General features: G+C 30.4%; 5 protein-coding genes across 10 annotated transcripts; 4 read left to right on the top strand and 1 right to left on the bottom strand.

Moving 5' to 3' along the window:
• Positions 1-815: 815 nt before the first annotated feature.
• On the top strand, positions 816-3,264 carry LOC106783721. Its single transcript, XM_014742511.1, has 5 exons — positions 816-986; positions 1,130-1,248; positions 1,326-1,440; positions 1,790-1,907; positions 2,015-3,264. The coding sequence occupies exons 1-5, from the start codon at positions 831-833 to the stop codon at positions 2,503-2,505; spliced, it is 999 nt and encodes a 332-aa protein (XP_014597997.1). The 5' UTR covers positions 816-830; the 3' UTR covers positions 2,506-3,264.
• On the top strand, positions 3,182-15,913 carry LOC106783764 (cAMP-dependent protein kinase type II regulatory subunit). Of its 2 annotated transcripts, none has more exons than XM_014742590.1 (8): positions 3,182-4,071; positions 5,440-5,531; positions 8,991-9,074; positions 9,333-9,439; positions 9,544-9,802; positions 9,928-10,086; positions 10,178-10,280; positions 10,427-15,728. In XM_014742590.1, exons 1-8 carry the CDS (start codon positions 3,855-3,857, stop codon positions 10,555-10,557), a joined length of 1,152 nt encoding a protein of 383 aa, XP_014598076.1. In that variant the 5' UTR covers positions 3,182-3,854; the 3' UTR covers positions 10,558-15,728. The 2 variants fall into 2 exon arrangements, with proteins under 2 accessions (XP_014598076.1, XP_014598077.1); XM_014742591.1 differs by lacking the exon at positions 3,182-4,071 and adding an exon at positions 4,856-5,131 and having other exon boundaries at positions 10,427-15,913.
• Positions 15,914-18,192: 2,279 nt separating this feature from the next.
• LOC106783765 lies at positions 18,193-20,099 on the top strand. The gene is made up of 4 exons (XM_014742592.1): positions 18,193-18,213; positions 18,270-18,456; positions 18,877-19,032; positions 19,340-20,099. Exons 2-4 carry the CDS (start codon positions 18,273-18,275, stop codon positions 19,573-19,575), a joined length of 576 nt encoding a protein of 191 aa, XP_014598078.1. The 5' UTR covers positions 18,193-18,213; positions 18,270-18,272; the 3' UTR covers positions 19,576-20,099.
• Positions 20,100-20,351: 252 nt separating this feature from the next.
• Positions 20,352-22,283, top strand: LOC106783809 (nucleoside diphosphate kinase 6). Of its 2 annotated transcripts, none has more exons than XM_014742706.1 (4): positions 20,352-20,582; positions 20,703-21,006; positions 21,083-21,146; positions 22,157-22,283. In XM_014742706.1, exons 1-4 carry the CDS (start codon positions 20,505-20,507, stop codon positions 22,173-22,175), a joined length of 465 nt encoding a protein of 154 aa, XP_014598192.1. In that variant the 5' UTR covers positions 20,352-20,504; the 3' UTR covers positions 22,176-22,283. The 2 variants fall into 2 exon arrangements, with proteins under 2 accessions (XP_014598192.1, XP_014598191.1); XM_014742705.1 differs by having other exon boundaries at positions 21,083-21,279.
• Positions 21,378-23,759, bottom strand: LOC106783808. Of its 4 annotated transcripts, none has more exons than XM_014742700.1 (5): positions 23,405-23,759; positions 22,764-23,304; positions 22,432-22,695; positions 22,147-22,283; positions 21,378-21,859 (listed from the first exon to the last, which is right to left on the bottom strand). In XM_014742700.1, exons 1-5 carry the CDS (start codon positions 23,436-23,438, stop codon positions 21,699-21,701), a joined length of 1,137 nt encoding a protein of 378 aa, XP_014598186.1. In that variant the 5' UTR covers positions 23,439-23,759; the 3' UTR covers positions 21,378-21,698. The 4 variants fall into 4 exon arrangements, with proteins under 4 accessions (XP_014598186.1, XP_014598187.1, XP_014598190.1 ...); XM_014742701.1 differs by having other exon boundaries at positions 21,378-21,850; XM_014742704.1 differs by having other exon boundaries at positions 21,763-21,850; positions 22,418-22,695.
• Between the last annotated feature and the right edge of the window lie 9 nt (positions 23,760-23,768).

Genomic DNA, 23,768 nt, shown 5'->3' with positions numbered 1-23,768 from the left:
TATGAAAATACAATGTAAAAATAGTATTTCGATTAGTATAGATGGGTACTTCCATTCAAAAAAATTCTAAATTTGCACTTTAAAACTAAATTTGAACTTGTAAATTATAAATTATACATTATATAAATAGAAAAATAGAAACAAGCAATGTAAAAATAGTATTTTTATCAATATAGATCTCATTCAAAACGTCCAATATTTTTACTCTAGCGGCAAACTTGTTAGCCATAAATTGTACAAACAAAAATATAAAAGAACGAATAAATAATAAGAATGTTAGTGCAAAGTATGTGCAATTGTTATTTCAGGCACCATTTAAATAATAATAGTTAAACTTTTTCAAAAATAATATCAATTATTGCACAGTACCAACTATTAACCGCAGTCGTCACAAACATCATGTGTTCAAAGTGTGACAGTGTATGGTATCTAAGGATCAAATATATGTATATATATATATGCATAGCTGTTCAAGCATGCTTATTACGGTCAGAAAAAATTAAAAAATTCCTCGAAATCTACAATCTGTCATAAATGTTTACCTTTTGTATCTTACATATTGAGTAGACTTTATTTTTAATAGAAATATTATTTTAATTCAAATATTATATACTTTTAAATCATATTAAAGAGTCTGATAAGATTTTTAATAAGTTTTTTAATTTTTTTATTGTTTGAAATTTATCATGTTAGGTAGGTTAACATTGCGTAATTAAAAATAAATATGACAACATAATATTTAATATATTAAATATAAATGTTTAGTTTATATAATCCTTTGGATAAGCATAAATCCTTGTAAAATAAACATCATGATCTAAAATCATTGTATGATTCTTTTTTTAGTAGCAATCAATACAATAGATAGTTTGGATTATTGTTATTTTCCTATTACGAGATGTAGCATTAACTTGCGAATGAAGGCCAACCATGATGCCAGAATTGCTCTTAGAGCTCACTTGGGAGATGATTCTAATGTATACGAAGTAAGTTTAAAATAAGTTAGGATATGCACGGAAGACTTAACATAATTTATATATTATTTTTATTATAATTTTCATCTAAACAAAAAAAAGAAATTGATTTTTTATTAAATTAATGAATATTTAGTATAGCATTGCTACTTTAGATTATTCTTGGCAGATGGGGAAATACCATGTCCGCTATAAAGAGAAATAATGTAGAGCCAAATGTAGCAGAAGCAGAAACTGTAGATTTATGTGGAGATTATTGTAATATTTGGATAAAGTAAGGGATTACTTTAAAAGTAAACATAAATAATGACTATTTTATTAAAATAACTAATCGACAACTAACATTTATAGATGGTCCTGTGATGGAATGTTAAGTTTTTTTTATTCATTACAGAACATACAATCAATTCTCGACGAGAATTATAAGTACTTTAGGCTGGCGAGATGTAATAACATGAAATGTACATGAATAATATATACAATGGTGAGTGTAGATATAATACATTAGTCTCAAATAATATTACGATGTTTTAAATCATTCAAATCTTGTTTTAAGGTCAGAAGGGTAGAACCTTTTTAGTCTTCGTACTAGTTCATTTGTTTCTAGTAAATTTTTTGCTAAAGAGTTGGGATGTTTGGCTAAACGGGAGTTGTAGCGTTCATTGAAGCTAACAATTTCTTCTTTTATTGTAGATATTCTTAAATCTTGATGAATTCTTTCGTTTGTAACGTATCATGGGGCATTGCAAATGTTTCGTAGAGTTTTTGATTGGAACCTCTGTAGAATTTCTATATTGGAGGAATGTTAAGTGTAGGCAAAGAGGATGAAGAATGTGAGACTAATGACATATAGAGATAAAAATCCATTTGTTATCAATTATATAGGATTTAGTACAGCTTGGGGTGCGACAGAAGAATGGGTTATAATTAATGGTTAGTTACGTGATTTGCAGCAATGTATTTTAAAATAAAATTTTTTTTTTCCTGTCTTATAAAGATATGCAAAATCTATAAAATAATACTATAATTATTATTTTTAGAAAGTAAATTTACGGCACTTGCCATAAGACAACAGCTCGCTGATACAAGTCATTTATGGGTTGACTATAACAACACAATGAGTTTTCCGCAAAATGCAGCCATTGCTTCAGAAGATGGATTATATGTTGGCCGTGCACATCACAAAGATTCTGTAACACCTGGTGGTATAAGGGATAATATCTGTACTTTGGCATGGGGAAGAGCAACACACGAAAAGAAAGAGTATCAAGTGTTATGCGTTAGAGACATTGACTGGATAAAATCATGGGATGGTAGTGTTCCTTTATATGCTCTTCCTGTTGGTCAAACAGAAGATGATCATGCTCTTTTTATTGGTAGAGTATTATATAACGGATTGTATTATGTAGGAAAAATACATCCAAGTAATCAAATATGTCATATACCAGTTAACGGACAAGAAGTAGCTTATTCAGAATATGAAACTTTAGTACTACATAATTACAATTCCATAGAACATATAGGAAGATAAGTATTTTTAAAAGCTAAAAGATATTCGTGTTTACATCGATTGTATTATATATTTTTTGTATTCTATACCTCAATACTACAAAATTTTTGTAAAAAAAATAGAAATTAGAACTATAACTTATAATTACATAATCTAGATATTGACATACTTCTCAATATCTTATTATTTTAAGTTGCAAATGATTTTTATTGTATGTAGTAAATTGCTATCGGAATGATAAATGCGAATAATATACTCTCTGATTGTGATATTATGCGAATTGTTTGTATCTCAAATGGTGCAAACAAGTAATTTGTTTGCATTAGTAATGATAATATGCTAATTATTTTTAGGGTTATATATACATTATATATGTGTGTGTGTGTTTATTAGTTAGTGAGTAAAAAAGAGAATGTCTACGATAAGCAAAATGTTACAAAAAGAGAAATAAAATTATATTCTTTGATCGTTATAATATCATACCGCCTATTGTATCTATTTCAATCTGTTTAAAATTAAAATAAATATTGCACAACTCTTAAAATATTAAAATGGAATCAAGTTAGTCACTAATCAAAAATTTAGTTCTCCGAGTTATCGTTAAGCGGAGCTGACGTCGCGTAACGATCAAATTACGAACCCCTTATCAATCTATAAATTGCGTATATCGTGGCGAACCACAGTTGCCATCTTCACGATCGAGGATAATTGTTTCTCAATCTGTTATTTCGCGAACGCGCTTATGTCCGAAGTAATTTTGATGTAGGGCTTTAGAAAAAAGAAAAAAAAGAAAAGAAAGTAACGAAAAAGAAGGGAAGAAACAACGGAGAACGAGAACGGAATGATAGCGGAATAGATTAGAAACGTTGTCGTCTTGAAGATCAGAGAGCACGCGCGCGCGCGCGCCTGCGACGTGGTTACTGAAGAGTGGGAGTAGAGGGAGGAGCGGTAGTGGCTAGTTAGCTGTGAGAAAAGTATAGAGATAAACATTTTCCAAAGGGTCACCGTTTTTATCCTTTTCTCATCGTTGAAGACGTACGCAAGGGTATCAAATAAACTCTGCTTCTTTTTTTAAGTATTAGAAAAAGAAATGTAAAGAGTGTCAAAGATAAAAAGCATCGAGCGGAGTTGATTGAAAGAGGAAGGGTACGAGTGGAGTGATAGAGAAAGAGGGTGGGAAGAAGGTTGGGAGGAGGTTAGCGGGCGAGCGAGAGAGAAAGAGAGAGTGATACCGTTAGGTGGATAAGGCGCGCGCGTGCGTGCGTACGTGCGCGCGACGTTGAGAGAGAAGAGGAACGAGAGGCGACGGACGCGATACGTCGCGGCTGCCGGCGGAACGTTGGGAAGGAGCGTTCGCGCTAAGAGAAAATATGAGCTGTCAACGTAACGCTGGCAAGATTACTGTGCCGGACGACCTAAGAGACGTTCTCTTGGAATTTACTATCAGTTATCTCTTAGAACAACCCGGGGACATAATCGACTACGCGGTCGAGTTCTTTACGAGACTCAGGGACAACCGTCGAACGCAGTTGATTCAACCCGATGCGCAAACTTGTGCTTCGACACCGGACGAGTCCGTTGACGAAGGTATATAACTTTTTTAACATGTGTCCTACATCAATTTATTTTCTTTTTTTATCTTTAATATCAAGATTATCTCCTCTTCTACGCTATTCGTAGGATAAATATCAATTCGATGTACTCAGGTAATTTAAATCCCGTTCTTCTTCTTCTTCTTCTTCTTCCACGGACGATACACTTTCTTAACGAGCTTTCAAGCGGGAGACGATCGATGGAGGAAAAAATGAGAGAATACGGATATAAAGAAACGCGTTATTATTATTCAACATTTTTTGTCTTTCTTTTTTTTTATTCACGAGGATTTATTTATTCGTACGTACGTATGTGCGTAGTACGCGAGATGAGGTCAAATATCTTCTTGGATTATTATTCTTCTTACGCACGAGAGAAAATACTAGCTTTGAATTTTTTCTTCTCTTTAAATTTTTCTTTCTTGAAAATCATTATTCCCTGGATGTTTAGAAGATTTCTCTCTCTCTCTCTCTCTCTCACTCGAAAATAAAATTAATTCACCTTGAGTCCACATTTCGTGATTGATTTTTTAACCAGAGGACGAGTAGTTTCTCGACGCTAAGGTAAATTGCGATTGAAGAGGAGATCGGAGATCGAATTGTGAATAGTCTTCCCTTTATTATTAGACCTTTCCGATTGCTTGCATAATAATCGGCATAGGCGCAGTAGAAGCATGGCGCGCGTCTTGACGTCTGACGTGCGCGCGCGCGCGTGCTCCTCACCATCCTCGTCGTCGTCGTCGTCGTCGTCGTCGTCGTCGTCGTCGTTGTCGTCGTTTTAATTTCATAAATTTTCTAAGTAACCGAGCGTTTCGCTGCTGTGCTGCGCGAAACTCTCGGTCTTGGTAATAGAGAATCTTAGCCGATAGACTGGAACTTGGGTACTATTATTAGTAACGAAGTAGTTGCGGCACACAGTGTACATTCTATCTTGACCGGTGTCAGACTCAATATTATTCGTAACGTAGAGTGTCTATTTCGCGTAAAAAAACATCCGGGAAGACTCTCTTTCTCGGTACGCGGGATATACATAGTTATGCATAAGGATTTTGAGCGTACGTCACTTAATCGTATATTATTTTTCTTTCAAACTTTTTTCATTCCAAATTTACCGCTTCTAATCAACTTATTTCTGGTTAGAAAACTTTTTCTATCCCTTTACGGATCAACTTTATTATACATTTATTAATCATAAGTTAGTATTTATTTACATACGGAACGCATTTCCCTTTAGGCGTACTTGCATTCGTCGAAAATCTTTTTGAACATTCGCATCAAGTAGTTTCGCGCGCTCTTTACGACCGTGCCATTCCTTCTTTATGTATTTATACCTAACGCGTCGTTTTTTTTTATTGCTTTCTAGAACCACCGGTCGGCAGGTTTGCGACCAGAAGGAAGAGCGTTTTCGCTGAAACTTACAATCCAGAAGAAGATGAGGAAGAAGACGGCGTCAAGGTAACAATCTTCTTCCCTTTGGCGACTTCCCTTTAACGACTATTTCGAATGAGTTTTACTTTTAAATATGATCCTAGATGAGTTTATTGAAATTTTGTATTTTAAATGATGGTTATTCCAAGCAAAAAGGATGGGCCTCGATAAACAAAATTTTACAAGGATATGGATGATTCATTTACGTTCATTTTTGTCTTGTTCTGTATGTTAAGAACAAAATTGACGTAACGTACTACGTAAATTCTAGATTACTTTAGATAATTGAAAATTGTTATTGTTTTTAAATTATTCATGACAACTTTATGAGACGAAAATAAGAAAGAGAGAAAAAACGTGGGTATGTCTCTACGTGAGAAATAGAACGATTTGTAATTTCCATTAATATTATTGATGTTGAACTTCGTCTAGTATTCTTTTCTAACAAACTTATGATAAGAAAACCTGCTGAGAATGAATTCTTTTAACGTTTAATCTCTATGACGTATTAATAAATAAAATGAAATATTTATTCGGTAGCAGGTGAGCAAAAGCAAACTATAGGATTTTACGTAATGGACACACTTATCTAGAATTAGAATAATAAATTATAAATAAATATAATTAAGAGATTATAAAAAGAATATTTGAAAGAAGTTAGTCACAAGATTTTCCCCGTTTTATCAAGAAGCTCAAGGATCTAAATGATTCTGAACGATTTCTTTACATAGACGGTATATCTTACAAACAAATTCATGTTTTTAAATAACAAAGATATAAATCCGGTTTTACGATTTGAAATTTTTCCTGATTCGAGTCGCTTGAATGCGGGTTAATCGTTGGAAGAGTTACCGAGTAGAAAGAAGATAGGGAAAGATAGAAAAAGAAAAAATGAGAGAACCCTTTGAATTCACGCCGATAGCCTTTATGGATTTTATGGAACTTTTACGTAATGATTGCCCTCGAAAGAAAAAAAAATATAATAATACAAGAAAAAAAAAAAAGAAAGACAAAGTAAAACAAATAAGAAAGAAAAAAAAAGAAAAGAAAAGAAAAGAAAAGAAAAGAAAAGAAAAGAAACCAACAACGAAATCGAACAACAATCGTATAACAATTTCGCTAATGGCTATTAGGTTTTATTTTAAAACTTAAACTGATTATATGAAACCATTCGTACGTACGTATTTTAAACGTATAGGTATAGATATACCTTTAAGATACCTCGTGGAGCATACAAGGAAATATATAATATGTATATATATAAAATATAAATCAGATTATGTAGAGACACGCGCGTTTTTCTATATGTGTTATTCGTTCATACGTGTGGTGGTGTGTTATGCGCGCGAGCGCAAGACATCGTATAAAATCGTTTCGCATTGAAGTACCGCACTTAGCCTGCGCCAAGCGAGTGACGAAACGCGATGATTTACTTTGCCCGACGATGCGAGCGATGTACCTTTGTGACGTCAGAGCGCGCGTGTTCGATAACCTGACTATCACGGATGTGACTTTTGTGTGTGCTGTGTGCCGCCACACTCATCTACGATGACGGCGTACACACACACACACACAAACACATACACTTTTTACTCTCTCTCTCTCTCTTAACACACATAGCACCTCTTGTAACCGAGAGACACGTATACACACTTTTAAACACGTGAGCGCACGATGTCGTATCGAAACAGCTCTACGAACTGGATTATTGATGCGATAATCGAATTGTCCCTCGATAAAATTATTCTACCGATTTTGTTCTTTCTCCCTCCCTCTTTCTCTCTCTCTCTCTCTCTCTTTTTAATTTTTCTATCTTTTTCCTTTTTTTTTTCTATTAATTCCTTTGAAAAAACGAACGAAAAATTTGTTTCGGGACGTGTGCGATCGCTACACTCTGACGTTTTTTCTTTTACTGTCCTATTTTTGAATCGATCTATATAGGGATAATAAAATATACATATGGTTTAATATATATATATATATATATATTTTTTATATACATTATAGTTCTTTTATTCTTTCAATCTTCCCGGCGAAATAGCGGCCTCATTTTATTTTTTTCTTCTCCATCGTTCGTTCGGAATTATTCATTAATTGTATGTTAATAATTGTATGTGTTTAAGATTGATTATATTAATGTGTAAATTATAACCTTCAATCTCAAATCGTATTAATTAATGTTCTTTAGTCATCCAACGTCTAACGAGTATTGGCGTTATTTTGTAAAATCTGCTTGTAATAGTTGTAAAATGTCGAGGGGTAACCTTAGAGTGTATAATAGATACCTGCTGTTAATAAAGCTTGTTAACTGATTTCTTTTTTTTTTTAACTTATAACAACTACAAAGTGAAAGTAAAACGCATTGTGATCGAGTATAGAAATAATATTTGTCAAATTTTGTTTAATTCTAATAAGCGTAGGAAATAATTTCGGTAAATGTCTTATTTTGTACCGCTCAGAAATTTTGGCTCTTTTCACTGCATTCCGCATGACACATTTTAACATTCCTGCCAATATTAAATTTATTTCTATCAGAATATTGTTTTTAAGAGTCAGTAAAATTTATATAAACTAGGCTATTAACGCAGGCTTTTCCTTTTTTTTTTTTTTCTTTTCAAGGTTAACTTACTTGATATTTGTTAATTATTTATGATATTTTACTTGAAATTATAATGAATATAATAATTATATAATCGTAACATTGAATTATATAATTATTAAATGATAATATCAACAACAAACTTTCGTGTCATTTTGTATTATTTTTTTTTCTTTTTCTTTCGTTATTGTTGTAATTAAAACTGTAAAAAAAAAGAGTCAATTAGATATTAACTCATTTCGTTTGTTTCCTTATATATAATGAACTTTTAATAAGCGCGAGTCGTTAAAACGGTATACAATGAATGCAGGTGTTTAAAAATTGTAAACAATACAATGCGCAGCTGAGCCATTAGAGTCACGTTTTAAACGAGTAACCCACCCAGACGACTATGCACGGCATGTCGTCAAAAAAAAAATGTATGAGCGAACTATGATGTGCCCTAGTTTAAAGTAATATCTTTGAATAACAAGATACGTCATTGCTTGAAATGAATTTTAATAAATCGTACGTTAAATAGAAAAGAAAATCATTTCGTGATTAAAATAATTATTGGAAGAATTTAACAATAAGGATCCATTAATGTTGAAATGGTCTTGATTATTGATTGCACGTTATTGTTCTACGACATTTATATATTGACAATATTAAGACAATTGTAATAGATAATTACATAATATTATATCGATCGTTATCTCTCATTTTTATTTATTATTATCGATTAAATTCGTTGAACAGGAATTTATTTTGTTTTATTCGTCAATTCATTCTTAATTATCATGAATAAATTTTCAATGAATGGCGCGAAATTTATTGAAAGAAAAAAGAAACATCAATCTTCGATCTGTAAAAAATGTTTATAATTTTTTGTTTGTTTATGATTACAGATGGTGCATCCAAAGAGCGATGGCCAACGACAAAGGTTAGGCGAAAGCGTGAAGAACATACTTTTGTTTCGTGCTTTAGACGAAGTAAGTTAAACATAGTATACAGTTCACGCACAATCGAGACAAGAATATAATCGACTTGCACTCGCGCTAACTTTAGAAATACCAATGAATACATGCGATCTTACTAATCAGATACCGTTCTTAGCACACAAAGATGTTTTTAAGAAAGTCTCTTGAAAATATCGTACGCGTTGATGAACGTATTTTATTAAAGGATTGCACTTCTTATGCTAATTTATCTTTAAGAAGAGACAATTTATCGATGTCCTTCGCTTGCAGGAACAAATGGCTGACGTGCTGGACGCGATGTTTGAGAAAACTGTTCAGCCAGAAGAATTTATCATTAGACAGGGTGACGATGGCGACAATTTTTATGTCATCGAAAGGTAATCATATATAAATAACAATTTTAATTAAAATATATGTATATATACATCGTCGAGTGTGCTCAGAGAGAGACGATTAAAGGAAATTTTTATTTTCTTCTCAGAGGGAGGTTCGAAGTATACGTTAAGGATGCCAACGGCGTAGAAAATAATATTCACACTTACGATAATTGCGGTGCTTTTGGGGAATTGGCCCTTCTTTATAACATGCCTAGAGCGGCTAGTGTTAAAGCTGTTACTCCAGGTACTCTTTGGGCCATGGATAGACAAACTTTCCGTCGAATTCTTCTCAAATCTGCTTATAAAAAGCGCAAGATGTACGAGGATTTGATTAATAAAGTTCCCATGCTTAAATCGCTCGAAGTGAGTATCGTAGTTTGGTTATAGGGTCATAAGACCCCTGGGTTTCGCAAATTATATTTTGAGAACGACTAATTTAAAAATATTGATTTTATTATTTTCATTTATAATGTACGAACGTGTTACAGTCTTACGAGCGCATGAACCTCGCTGATGCGCTTGTACCCAAACAGTATTCAGATGGCGAGCAGATTATTAAACAAGGAGATACGGCTGATGGAATGTACTTTGTTGAAGACGGTCTTGTTAGAATTACTATATTGGGTGAAAATAATCGCGAAATTGAGGTATAGCGATAAATATTCATTCGTTTGATCATATCATACATATGAAAATTCTATCTTTTACGATATATTTCGAATAATTTTGTTTTATTAGATTAATCGAGTTCCAGCTGGAGGATATTTAGGTGAATTAGCATTGGTGACGCACAAGCCTCGCGCAGCTTCGGCCTATGCCGTAGGAGATGTAAAATTGGCCTGTAAGTATCCTGCAGAATATTTTCTTTCTTTCATTTTTGTTTTACTATTGGACAAATGAAATTGCATTTTAATTAATTCGATCAAAGAAATAAGAAAATCTTGATATTCTGAACAAAATTACAGATCGATGATTTTTGATTTTCAGTTTTGGATGTTGAAGCATTCGAACGTTTATTGGGCCCTTGTATGGAATTGATGAAACGTAACATAGATGATTACGAGGATCAACTGGTGAAAATATTTGGCAGCAAAACCAACATTTCCGATATTCGATGAACTATTACGAATTAGTAGACGTCGCGCTGCTGTACCGAAAGCACAGTTTCGTACAGTAATGTATAACAGAGCACAAACTTATACAACCACCTATTTCTGAATCTCATCCGCGTGTTTCAAGTATCGTCTCGAGTCCGACTTTCGTATGACTGTCTAATGTCAGCTGGTAAGATTCGTCATTAATAGTTATCAAGTTTATACCTGTGACACACTAAACAAATATAAAAGATCCTTGATTCTTCGTATATATACATACATCACGGTATTATAATAACTCTCCAAGACTGTATTAGATCAAAAAGTATTAAATATTTCGCCATGTATTCACTCGCATGGGGGGATTGAGATCTATTTATGAAAGAGAGAAAGAGAGGGAGACAGAGAGAAGGCAATGTGTATAATTGACATAACATGTAGAACGTTACCCCATTAAAGCGTTATTTGTTTGCAAATTATAAGAAATACTCGGAGTCGTAATATTAAGTGTAGAAATTAATTCGATGCCATAAATAAATACTAAATTTATTCTTAAAGGGCACCGAATTAATTTCTACATCTATTACGAGATTAATATATATAATGTATTGTTTCTTTTATATTAATTTATAATAGATCGATCTGAATTCTTTTGACAAATTACACACACTACCCAAATGCTCGTTCTATGCCTTCGGCTACTTTTGCAGGCGCGTATCTCTTATTTGAAATAAATGCTCTTATAAAAGCTGCTTACTCACGCTTTTAAGTACCACCGTAAATCGGAGCGTTAGAGAACAATTTAATTGTGTTCTTTTCGGTGTTAGGTATTGGCCAAACTATTCCGTCGTAGAAGAAAATGACGCCGATGGCATCTTTTTATACGTTTTGTTTGGGGATATATACATTTTTTGTTGTTTTTTAATTTTTGTGTATTAAACAATTGACATACTGCGACAAAGTATAAAATTCAGATTATAGTACGTACCTATCTGCTATGATTACTATTCATGGAAAGTACGAAAAAGAAATAAATAAAGGAGATCGAAGATGCATTAGAAAATGCATGAAAATGTACAAATAACTAATTGACTCGGCATGAGGAAAAAAAATAGATTGTGTCTTTGATGCCACGTTTATTAAATATAAATGAAGTTAGTAGAAGAAAGGAAGATAACAAAAACGGCGTTTGTTCAGTCGTGGGTATAATGTCATTTTGATAATTGTTAATCATTATTGTTTCGTTTTTTATTTTTAGCATTGTATGTAACCCTGTATTATTTTAATGTTACAACACAGTTGGAGGAGAGAGAAATGATTGTTTATATTAAAGATAATAGAGAGTTCCATTCTTGTTTCTTCCATTGAATAGTAGATTCGAGAGTGCTAACTCAAACCATTGTTCATTGTATATTTATTATGTCGAAGACAGTGAAGTGTTATTGTTATAATTACTATATTATCGAATGTTGCAGATGCACTTTGCAGAATATCTCGTCTCGCTGCTTTTGTACCGAATTCTAAGTCATATTTAATGCAAATATCGAGAATAGATTTCAAAGCAGTTTCTATGTTCCTAATTTTATAACGCGATTGTTTTTAATTTTTTTCTTAACAAGCAACTAAGTATCGAAGAATATATAGCAGCGCACAATTATTTGCAAACTTATCATAGACGGCATATGTCGATAAACAGTCAGTTTAGAATTGATAGAAGATGCGATCGATAATATTTATTGCACTATTCTCGCATAGATATTCTCTTTACATACATATAGTAAAATGTCTATTTCATTGGTTAATATAAATGGATTATATAAACATGAATTTACCAAAAAACGAAACAAAAAATTACAAAGCGGGGTATAGGCATATTACGACAATATTACGAATTAGTTTTGATTATTTTCCATTGGTATGAAATTCATTGTTTGTTTTTTTTTTTCGACAAACGAATTGAATCAACGAGTTTGCAAAATTATAAAAAACAAACAATCATTAAATTTATCGATGCCAATGGAAGATCAGCTTGCTTATATTCAATATTATAGGATATATTGAAAATGAAAATAAAACGAGAAGACCTCAAGGAGACATGATCGTCATAATCAAAGTCACGATTAAAAAATTATCAAGCGAGAACCGGCAAATCGGTTGAATTTCATTTAATAAAATTGTGTGTTCTAATCGGAAATATATCATCCATATATATATTGCGTCTTTACAAGATTTAATGAAGAATTAATAAGGAAAAAAGTAACATTTTTCCAAATATTTTTATCTCATGCGGAAATATTTAATTATATAACGTTTATATCTGACATTCTTGTACCAAGAAATGAATTTGATCGCCCTACGAATTAATGTACTAGACGTTCGACACAATTAGGTGTTGCAATTTTAGCGACGATTATTAGATCCGTGGAAAATGGTTTTTATTACCATTAATTATATACGATCATTACACGACTGAAATAGAATTATGCCATTATTTTCTAAATAATATCACTTATATCACAAATAAAAAAGAGATAAAAGAAAATAAGGAAGACAAAAATATAAAATAAAATAGACCAATCAGCATAATCTATTTTAGAGCGAAAGAAATGGCGTTGTATTACGAAACCGCTTTCGGTACATAGATACACTTGTTCATATTCTATGGCGACAGATAAAATGTTCGTATTATTCACAATTACAATGTATGGTCCCTGTAAAAATGCCATTCTTTTTATGTTTGTGATATTTCACAGTATTCAGTGCATTGCATTATCTGTTTTTTGTTTATTCTTAACAATCTTTCGTAGTCTTCCGCGTTCTTTGTATTTTTAAACTGTGATATTATTTTTTGGATGAAATATGAAGTAATTTGTTTCTTGTAATCTATTGTTTTAATTTTTCGTTTTTTTCTAATTTTTTTTTTAAATTCGTTAAATTTATGAATTCAGATGAATTAATTCGATATTAAATGAAAGATTCTTTTCGCAATTGAAGGATCTTAAAAATAACTTAGAAAAAAAAAATTCCTTTATTATTGAATAGAGTAACACACGGAAAAAAAAGAAGAAAACAAAAATTTAAAAATAAAAATAAAAAGATTAAAGAAAAGAAAGTAGATGATAGAAAGATGATAATTAAAAGAGGGAAAAGATTAAAAAAGAAAAGAAAAGAAAAGAAAAAGAGAAAAAAAAAAGATAAGATAATTTATGCACCGAGTATAATGAGTATAAGCTATCTCTCATATTTGTGTCAGATTATATTCGATAAATTAAGTGTCAATGCCGAATCAAAGCCGAATTTCTGAGTACTACGTGTATCTAAATAATCTCATTTGTCCTATATATATATGTTGCGTGTTGCCCTCTGTATATAAATGTACGACGATCGACTTGTATTTAAATAACTTCATTTTTACGCACATAACAAACATCATCGTTTGTTCTCCCGGCTTGCTTGCTGCAGTGCATAAATTGAAAATAATTCATTAAAGGACTTAACTTGCGTTTGATCTTTATCCAATCGTGAAATAATACTGTTCTTTTTGTTATCGATTTAGTAATATTAACGATTGTAAACCTCGTCGGTATTATTTTTATTATAATACAATTTTATTCGAGCTTTAAAAACAAATAACTAGGATCGTCATTTTCTCTATTTCGCTGGTTCCACTCGAGAGTGCGGAGCGTATAATTATTATACTAATAACGACCAAGCGCATCTTTTGCAACGATAAATAACAAATTGGAATTTTGTCATATACCTCTGTGCAAATTTGTCGTGGATAAAAAAGAAAATGAAACGTTAAGCGATGACAACCAAAAAGAAAGGAAGAAAACTAAATACGAGTTCACTTTTGCATACAATTGAGAATCTTGTTTTATTGTTAGTTACAAAGTTTATGTATATACATATAATAACGTTGAAAACGTATTTAAAAAAAAAATACAAAAAAAAAACAAAAGTGAATTTTTCTTCTTTCACATATTGGATCAAAAGATGATGTATCTATGGAAAACAAAATGATCAAAACTTACGATTATTTTAGTCTGTCGTGTCTTCGTCGCTGTTTCTCTTGCGAATAACGTAATTTACTCAAATTTTGAGTATAACATTACGTTGGTGGGGTGGTAGGTACGTGCGTGTGTACGTTGCGTGGTAAAATTCTATTAGATGTACTAAAAAATATATATATATATATATATATATATATATATACTTTTTTATAAAAGTAACTATAAATATATATATATACAACATACATACGTATATAAATAATATAGATAAATATATGGAATCGCGCGCGCGTACTCACGCTATTCTTTTAAAAAAATAGTAATATTGTATCTATGTACTAATTGAATATATCTTTCTCCCCTCTTTTTTAAAAAAAAAAAAGATAAAAAAATAACATAAAAAAACTTCGTAAATAAACGCGTTGACTTTTCGATAACGATAGAGAGATAATTTATGAATCTTTCTCAAGATCTTTCCCATTATCATTATATTACAAAAATTCTTAATAACGATTGATTCAGATTCATTTAAGTTTTTGATTAATTTTTCTTTTTTGTTGAAGAAGAGGGAAGAGAATTTTATTTTTTTTTATTAACTTGCACAATACCAAAGTAATAATTAAACGCGAACAAAAAAGTGTTAAGATACAATAAACGTTTAAAGGACTTGGAATAACCAAATAAATAAGTAAATAAATAAAAAAAAATATATATATATAATACGAATAAAATGATAGTCCTAAGGAAAAACATCGTGCGCCGCATAAAACGCGTCTAAAGAGGGTAACACGTATATAATATCGATACGATATATTGAGGAATGGTTACCTTGTGTTCTATTTATGACGCAACGATGCTGCAAAAGTGAATTATGAAAAGATGAAGAGAGGATAAAATAAAAAAGAAAAAATAAGTAAAAGGGAAGAAAGAAAATAATAAGAAAGTGAGGTGCGAGAAAAAACTTTGCAGTAAAAGAATTAATAGAAAAAGAAAAAAAAAAAAACAAAAAAAAATAAGAGACGTCGCATAATTGTTATTCTATGTGCAAACCAATGGATATATTTATCCGATGTTTATCTCACTAAGGAGAATAAATTCCCTCGGGAAATGCTGACTCGCGAAGAGAAACGTGTATGAAAGTGAGCTCTTTGTGTTCCCTTTTCTCCTTTCCAAAAAAAAAAAGAAAGAAAGAAAGAAATGAAAAAAGAGAAGAAAATTTATTGCGATGCGATTGCGTGGGAAGATCAAACGTAGAAAAATTCTTCTGATCGAAAGTTGGGGCGTAACACAGGGTATTGGATATAAAAAAGAAAAGAAAAGAAAAGAAAAGAAAAGAAAAGCATAGTAAAAACTGTAAAGAATAAAAAGCGAAACCGGCCGAAGCGAAAAAAAAGAAAACAAAAAAAAAGAAGAAAATAATAATAATAATAATGATAATAATAATAATTGACTTTTTTTAAAACTCGTCTTTGTAAAGTGTTAAGCATTTTTAACTTCTGTTCCAATTTCTCAAAAAATTATTTTTATCGATTATTATCCCTAAACGAATTATATCGATTAAGAGAAAGGATTAACATCGTTTCTTACTTTTTCATTAAATCGTTTATTCGATCTTGCGACTGGGTAGATGCATCTGCATGTCCGAAGCAAATCATACATATACATATATATATATATATATATATATATATATCTGTGTGTGGTGTGTGCGTTCATGAGCGCGCGTGTATGTATGAGTGTATGTAGAAGTACGTATGATGATATATCGCTTTGAAGTGACGTTCGTGAGATCTATGGTTAAAAACCAAATAGATTTTGTATTATATAAGGCACTGCGTAAGGATATTTCGAAGATCACACATTGATTGTTATATAAATTAAACAATTAAAAAAGAAAGAAAGAAAGAAAGAAAGAAGAAAAAACAAGTATGTACGTACTTAACGCCCCGTCTTAATTTCGCGATGTGACGTAGCATATACAAGCACTTAGGAGATATATATATATACACATATACACACACACGCATATATATATATTTACACTTATTATATATATATATACACTTATTATATATATATATATATATATATATATATATATATATTTTAGAGATGTCAAGTATATGTCAAAACTCGTTTCCAGCTGGTCTGATCGGGTATCACTCTGATATAATTATTATGCGTTTATAACTGGCAGAGATGCGAGTAGCAAATTGAACCTTTGTAATGATAAAAAAAAAAGCGCATGCAATCCAAAAATTTGACGTATGATGAGTATAATTAAAAAATACATTTATGAACGTTTGTCTATGCTGTTTTTGCGAACATTTGAGTATGAAACAAAGGAGTCCGAGATTTCTGTACATCCACCCTCATTCGATGAATAAAAATCTTCCATGAGAGATACGAAGAACATCGAAGTCAACTAAAATTTTGTTTGTATCTCTAATCATTAAGTAAGTTCTAGTTTAATTTAATACATTTTATTATTCGAAAAGAAGACTAATAATTTTATTATACATTTGTGCATATGTTTTTTATTTTATTAGATTTATTTATTATAACATCACAGCATATTCTTCATACCTATATCAATTGGGTTGTATACGGTAATTTATGCAACAACGTGACCGATAATTTGTTTTCTAAATTATTTAATCCTAACGCATCTTTTTTCAAAACCCGTCAGAGTTATACATATACCGTAATTTTCCCTTGTTATGTCATTGATATTCGTTAAATTAATTGGAATTTAAAATTAGTCTAATATACAGCTGTGATTACGTAAGAACATTATCTGGCGTTGTTTTTGAATTTTTATTATTTTTAACTGAAATCCAAATGACGATACTTAAGAAAAAGAACCGGAATAATCTTCATTTATCTTTAACATTAAACAATAATATGTTCGATGATATAAGATGAAATAAATGTACGCTCATCATGTGAGCAAGTTAGTCAATATTTCGGCGGAAGTTTAAATTGTCAAAATATAAAACGTAACGAGTCTCTAACACTCGTTAAAATTGTTGACGCATTTAATGATGACGATACATTAGAGCAAAAGTTAAGTCACGATATTGATAATTTTCGCAAGACTTCTCTACTTGTGTGGTAGCACCTCTGTTATGAAACACTTGATAGCTTTTTTAAAAATTCTAATTATATAATATACTCGTACTTATCTCGATCACATTATAAAGTAAAAGAAAATTATTATTATTATTATTATTATTATTATTTTATTATTATTATTATTTGTGAATGCAATCTTTATTAAAAAGCCATACACTGCATGTAAGCACTACAAAAGATCGCAGTATTCATAAAACGTTTATACGTGTCATAAATGATAATGTTTTTAATATGTGGTGGTCGTTGATCAACACCACTAGCAAAGATTTCGAAGGCCAACGATATTCCGTTCTGAGAGACATGGATAACAAAGTTTTGCTCTTTATCTTTTGAACTCGCTCGCAACAACTCCTTCTCGTCGGCCAAATAGATAAATGTATAAATCATACTAAAAGTTCATATGTGGTTTAGTACATGTTCGTCTCTCGGGATGAATTCGTCGCATTGAAAATATTTGATCTCTTTTTTATTCTCCTTGTTACTTTTAGTGCCGATAGAATAAATATTTAAAAATTATTTGTACCATACAGGGGTGGGTACATTTATTTATCTTTATATTTTATATTATACGATATTTATGTTTACCAGTCGATGATCACTACAAAGGAATCTAATTGTGCCTATATGAACATTACAATCATTGAGAAACATCCAAATCAGGAATCCGTGGAAGTATTTCAAAACCAAGCTTCTATTAGATCAAACAAAATTGCTGAATACGTACATACGACGTTTTTGGAAAATCTATTTAAACTGCTTTTCGAAAGTTGCGAAGGTTAGTGTTTTGTTTTCATCATTTTCGATGTTATTTATTTTTTTTTACGAAGTAAAAGAAGTTTTCTGTACTTATTGAATAATGATGGAATATGTTCATAGGAATGAAGTTTCCTACGTAGCATAATGAGACATTTCATTGCATAAGTAAACATTTATTATCGATTAATAAATGAAAAATAGGTGAATAATACTCGTTGTAGAAAATTTTCTTATATTTTCATTATTAATTCTTTGATTTTTATTCACGTTAATATTTAAAGAATATAACAATGGATATTCGCATATATCGATCGATATCGTTATCCCAATAGCATTAAATTTGAAACACTTGCATTTATATTGAAAATAAATATCAAAAATTATAATTAAAAGTTTCTAATAAAATTTGTTGATAAGTATTTACTCCCTTCTCTTCTAGATTGTGGGAAAATGGCTGCGGTACCACAAGCAGCGTTTGCAGCGTGCAAAGTCCGATGCAATGAACAACATGATGATAATAATATGATATCAGCGATAGAAGGAAAAGAGAAAGCAAACAAAGAAAATACATTTAATGGTAGATTCTACCCAGAAGGTAATTCAAATTTAAATATATCATTTTATTAATAAATCATACCAAATTTATTGTGTTATTTTATTTCATTACGATTACTTTGTTATTATATTACGATTTCTAGTGTATCACTAAAGTCTTCAAAAATATTTATTATCAATGTAAATTTTTTAAATATGCAACTCATGATAAATAATGAATTAAAATTTTTAAAAATATATAAATATACATGAAAAATAAATGGAATATTTGAAAGGAAAATTGTATGGCCTTAAATAATTTAATTAATGGAGACTAAACTTCTTTTTTGGATTGATACTAATTCTAGGTTTGGAACTCACACCCTTGAAATATAACAGCAAACTGATGAACAGCATTTGGGGTTTATATAATCGCTACTCTGTACATAATTTCAAGAAAAATACTGACGCCGAAAAAGGGTTCTTAGCGACTGCATGGCAGACAGTTTATTCCAATTCTTCTTCCATTATGTCTGCTCCAGTCGTTTCAGCTTCAACTACTATGGAAACTCCTCAGATTTTAGATATTAATAATGGTATCTAATGAATCGAATAATAGTCTTTGGGTATTTCCAATATGATAGTTTTGAGCGTCAATGGACTTGTAATGAGAATATTACCGGAAGTCAATAATGGTGTACCAGTTAATTTCGTGCCGGTAGGAACAAAACCTTTCCTTCTATGAATTTTATTTTGTCATATAGGAAAAATGTTAAAATACTATTCATATGTGTTTAAAATTACGATATTTTAATTAAAGAATTAATATTTTTCTAAACATAAAAAAGTAGTAATATTAAAACTACAGAACTTCGAAACTACGGATAAGCTAATGAGCTATAGATAGTTCTCTATTCATGGGTATAATGTTTTTTAATTATTCGTGATAGAGAATGAGAATTCTGCTTTTTAAACGTAGCAGAAATGTATCGTATTTTAATGCATATGTTTTCCTATATGTTAAGATAGTTTACGAAAATTGTTTATTACTATGTAAAGTCAACTGGTGTCTATTGATAGGCCGGAATAAGAATATTAAATAAATTGCTATTTGCCATGAATGAATAAGTTGTTATTTAATTAAATATTAATCCATATACAATTTTATCGCATTATTATTCGAATTATGTTAGCAATTATTAAAAATATAATACATATAGTCCATTATTTATATATAAATATTATGTTACCAAAAGAGATTGGATACAATATTGACTTTTTTAATTTAACTCGATATCTTCAATAGTCGTATTATATTTTATTTTTTGCTGATATGCACATATTTATATTTTTAATTGAATTAAATTAAATAAATAGCGCCATGATGTGTATGCCATCTGCTGGATATATTAAGAAATTTCTTCATAATTGAATATGGAGTCGTGATTATTATTTATATAAACATTAATAACCAAGTATACATAAAATATCAATCGTGACTTTTACAATCAGTAATACTTAAATGATAATGAAATGCAATCAAGAAAATCTCTTGAATTAACATTAGCTATACTTAAACCACATGTTGTTAAAACCCCTTTCGTGCTTCAGGTAAAATGTTAACCTAGGCATTCAATGTTTACCTTTATCATTCAACTATGATATATATATATATACAGATTATGTGTGTGTAAATGATAAATGTATTTAAAAGTACTTGCATCTTTTCAGAAAATTCGTGATTTGATAATCGAAAATAATTTCAAAGTTGTTAGAACGCGCAGAACCACATTGACATCCGATGAAGCAGCATTATTTTATTCAGATCACAAAGATAAGTTCTTTTACAATCGTTTGTTAACTTTTATGTGCAGTGGCCCATCAGATATTCATATCTTAGCTGGCCATGATGCTATTTTACGATGGAGAAAATTAATGGGCCCTACTAAAACCTATCAAGCGCAATACATAGAACCAAATAGTATTCGAGGTATGTTCGGTCTCTCAGATACTAGAAATGCAACTCATGGCTCGGGTAAGATATGCTCAAAGTAACAACTCTACATATTTACTGGATCTAAAGAAGGATAATTAATTTGTTCTTATTATAGATTCTCCAGAATCTGTGAAACGAGAAATATCAATATTTTTTAATGACTTTGACATTAAACGATGGTACGAAAGAGAAGAAATATTTTATCATTTAGATAAACTGCAATTTGATCCAATATCTTTTATACATATTATTGACAAAAGTTTCTTGGCTCCTACTAAAGGATAATATGAAAAGAGATATGGAGAATAGCTTGTTAGCAAGTGACTCGTTTTAAATAAAATCTAGTCTTGAATTTATAAATAAAACATTTAACGGAGTCTAATAAATTAGAATAGATTTGTTCTATTACGTTAAAACATAAGTATATATATATATTTTTGCTGTTGAAAAAATACATATAATATTTATATATATATATATATATATATTTCATTGTCATTTGAAGTTGCAATTTATATGCTAATTATAAATAATTAAGACTAGATAATTTTCATCTTAAATGTATGTACAAGTTAATTGTTGATTTATGAAACAACAATTGACATTTATAGCCAACTACACGAATATTATTAATTGTGACATAATATATAACATTTTATTTATATATTTTGTTCAAAATGCTTCCCTGTTTGTACTTTGATTTTTGTTTTAATTTGCTACAAATCTAACGTTTAGGCATTTATTTTCACATAAACTTTAGGCCTTGAAAATACTTTAATACCTTCCTCTAATTTATTCAACTGCTTTTCAATTTCCATTTTTCTTCTTTGCGCTCTGAGTGTATCTGTTTTTATGGGCATCATATTTAATTCGTTAACGTAGTCTTGATAATCTGTAATAATTATTTCCAAAAGTTTCGTACGAAATATTTTATTTCTAGATATATCTAATGAAGTATTTACATCAGTCCATCTGAATATATTTTTTAAAGCTTTGAAGATAGAAGAAATATTTCAAGTACAAATTATTAATTATTACAGAGGCTAATATGTGATAAGAAATTTTAATATGAACAAATGATTACTTAAAACATTTGATTCCATCTTCAAAGCTATGAAAACATACACAGATGACTTGTTTTAAATGCCTCATATAGCGTAGTTGATTTAGGAAATATACTTTTTTTCAGCACTCGCAGTGTCTCCTGACGCTCGTGGTCCGGTAAGGGGACATGACCTTCTGGACAGTCAGGGTGGAATGCAGCTGCTTTAGCTTCTTCTTCTTTTTGTAGAGCTTCTTTTCGATCCTTAATATATCTGTTAGAAAAATGGATTGATTTGAACAATTATATACGCTAGATATATATACGTATATTACTGTATCATTTAAAGAAAGAAATAAAATGTACGAACAAAAATAAAAGATAGAAATAAAACTTCTGGGAAGTTACTTTTAACATCATACTTGGGGACAACTCCCTTGCGATAATTGGTAGGAACTACACCATTATTCAATTGTGCAGCTATTTTACTAGCAACAGTATTACGATTTTTACTTGGCTTTACTAAATCAGTTTTTTGATTGATTACTGATAACTCTGAGGTTTTCGAATCGTGTAATTCTGTACTGGTAAATGCATGCACGTTTTCTAGTTCTAGATTCAATAATTGATCAGATTCATTTTTATTCTTTTCTTCGTTATTCTCGACATTTTTCTTAGTAGGATATCTGTAATTTATTTAAGTTTATATCTTTTAGCTATAAATGTGTACATGTATATTTGAAATTTAAGTTACCTGATAACACCTTCTATATACAGTTGATCAATCTGTTTTTCTTCCAATGTTTGAATACCTTTATGTTTGTATTTGGTATTTGCAGGCAAAGGAGAGCTATTTTCATCATCTTGAGATTTCTGGACAAAATTTGGATCAGACATAACTTTTATTTTAGGCCCCTGGACATTTTTACTATTTAAACTTTCCTTTTTCGTTTGCTTGTTTGCCAACTTATTTGTTAATGAGTTTAGTGGTTTTTTTGTAGGCACAGAATTCTTTTTATTAAGTATAGGAGTACTAATCTTTCGGATGGGTTCTTTCTTTATAATTTCTGTTTGTTTACTAGCCATTAGATTTTCCATATGATTACTCTGTAAATTTCCATGGAAACTAGTATTCACTTTAGCACTGATGTTGGAATATTTATTTATTTTTTGTCTATGTCTATTTATCTGAAATTTGTCTAATTCGTGGCTTTCTCTATTGGAATGAAAGCACTGCTCCATTCGTCGTAAATTTTTCACATTTTCTTGTATAAAATTTTTCTTTCTGCTCGTTGCTAAATAATAAACAATATTTACACATAACATAAATGGGGAGGGTTTGTGTGTGTGTGTGTGTTATTTTATATGTTAAAAAAAATATCATCTGATACTTACGTAGGTTAGGAAAAACACCTTTTAATGTAGCCATTTTAAACAAAAATCCTTTAAATAATAGAAAACGTTCATTGATTTATTATTCTGATTATTGGTAATTTTCCAATAAATACTACAAAGTATAATTCACATGACGACTCTTGAATTTAAACAAAAATAGTATTATTGATGCTAGTTGATTTCTCTTAATATAAATAAACGAAGATATATCTTTCAAGGGGCTAATCTCAAACGCATGACTCAATTTTGAATGATCTTCGTTACCAAACAAACGATGTTGTTTACAAATCATGGCAAAATGTCTATCAAATTGTCAGAGTTGCCAACATGTTACCAACATATTTCAAAGAAAACCAACATCTCG

Source organism: Polistes canadensis, unplaced genomic scaffold, assembly GCF_001313835.1.
Source record: "Polistes canadensis isolate GaletaPanama2010 unplaced genomic scaffold, ASM131383v1 scaffold_25, whole genome shotgun sequence".
Taxonomy (NCBI): Eukaryota; Metazoa; Arthropoda; class Insecta; order Hymenoptera; family Vespidae; genus Polistes; species Polistes canadensis.
The sequence above is the reverse complement of the archived record's forward strand: the minus strand, read 5'-3'. Positions and strand labels throughout refer to the sequence as shown.

What these genes read in the sequence shown, in the direction of transcription:
- LOC106783764 (XM_014742590.1), top strand. Translation starts at nt 3,855, where the DNA reads ATGAGCTGTCAACGTAACGCTGGCAAGATTACTGTGCCGGACGACCTA. An exon ending in AGGAAGAAGACGGCGTCAAG is followed by an intron (nt 5,532 to 8,990) that starts GTAACAATCTTC and finishes TTATGATTACAG; the next exon opens with ATGGTGCATCCAAAGAGCGA. An exon ending in AATTTTTATGTCATCGAAAG is followed by an intron (nt 9,440 to 9,543) that starts GTAATCATATAT and finishes TTTTCTTCTCAG; the next exon opens with AGGGAGGTTCGAAGTATACG.
- LOC106783809 (XM_014742705.1), top strand. Translation starts at nt 20,505, where the DNA reads ATGCAATCAAGAAAATCTCTTGAATTAACATTAGCTATACTTAAACCA. An exon ending in AAACCCCTTTCGTGCTTCAG is followed by an intron (nt 20,583 to 20,702) that starts GTAAAATGTTAA and finishes GCATCTTTTCAG; the next exon opens with AAAATTCGTGATTTGATAAT. An exon ending in AAATGCAACTCATGGCTCGG is followed by an intron (nt 21,007 to 21,082) that starts GTAAGATATGCT and finishes TTCTTATTATAG; the next exon opens with ATTCTCCAGAATCTGTGAAA.
- LOC106783721 (XM_014742511.1), top strand. Translation starts at nt 831, where the DNA reads ATGATTCTTTTTTTAGTAGCAATCAATACAATAGATAGTTTGGATTAT. An exon ending in ATGATTCTAATGTATACGAA is followed by an intron (nt 987 to 1,129) that starts GTAAGTTTAAAA and finishes TTGCTACTTTAG; the next exon opens with ATTATTCTTGGCAGATGGGG. An exon ending in GTAATAACATGAAATGTACA is followed by an intron (nt 1,441 to 1,789) that starts TGAATAATATAT and finishes TGTTAAGTGTAG; the next exon opens with GCAAAGAGGATGAAGAATGT.
- LOC106783808 (XM_014742700.1), bottom strand. Translation starts at nt 23,438, where the DNA reads ATGGCTACATTAAAAGGTGTTTTTCCTAACCTAC. An exon ending in TATATAGAAGGTGTTATCAG is followed by an intron (nt 22,696 to 22,763) that starts GTAACTTAAATT and finishes AATAAATTACAG; the next exon opens with ATATCCTACTAAGAAAAATG. An exon ending in CGCAAGGGAGTTGTCCCCAA is followed by an intron (nt 22,284 to 22,431) that starts GTATGATGTTAA and finishes TTTTTCTAACAG; the next exon opens with ATATATTAAGGATCGAAAAG.
- LOC106783765 (XM_014742592.1), top strand. Translation starts at nt 18,273, where the DNA reads ATGATCACTACAAAGGAATCTAATTGTGCCTATATGAACATTACAATC. An exon ending in GCTTTTCGAAAGTTGCGAAG is followed by an intron (nt 18,457 to 18,876) that starts GTTAGTGTTTTG and finishes CTTCTCTTCTAG; the next exon opens with ATTGTGGGAAAATGGCTGCG. An exon ending in TGGTAGATTCTACCCAGAAG is followed by an intron (nt 19,033 to 19,339) that starts GTAATTCAAATT and finishes TACTAATTCTAG; the next exon opens with GTTTGGAACTCACACCCTTG.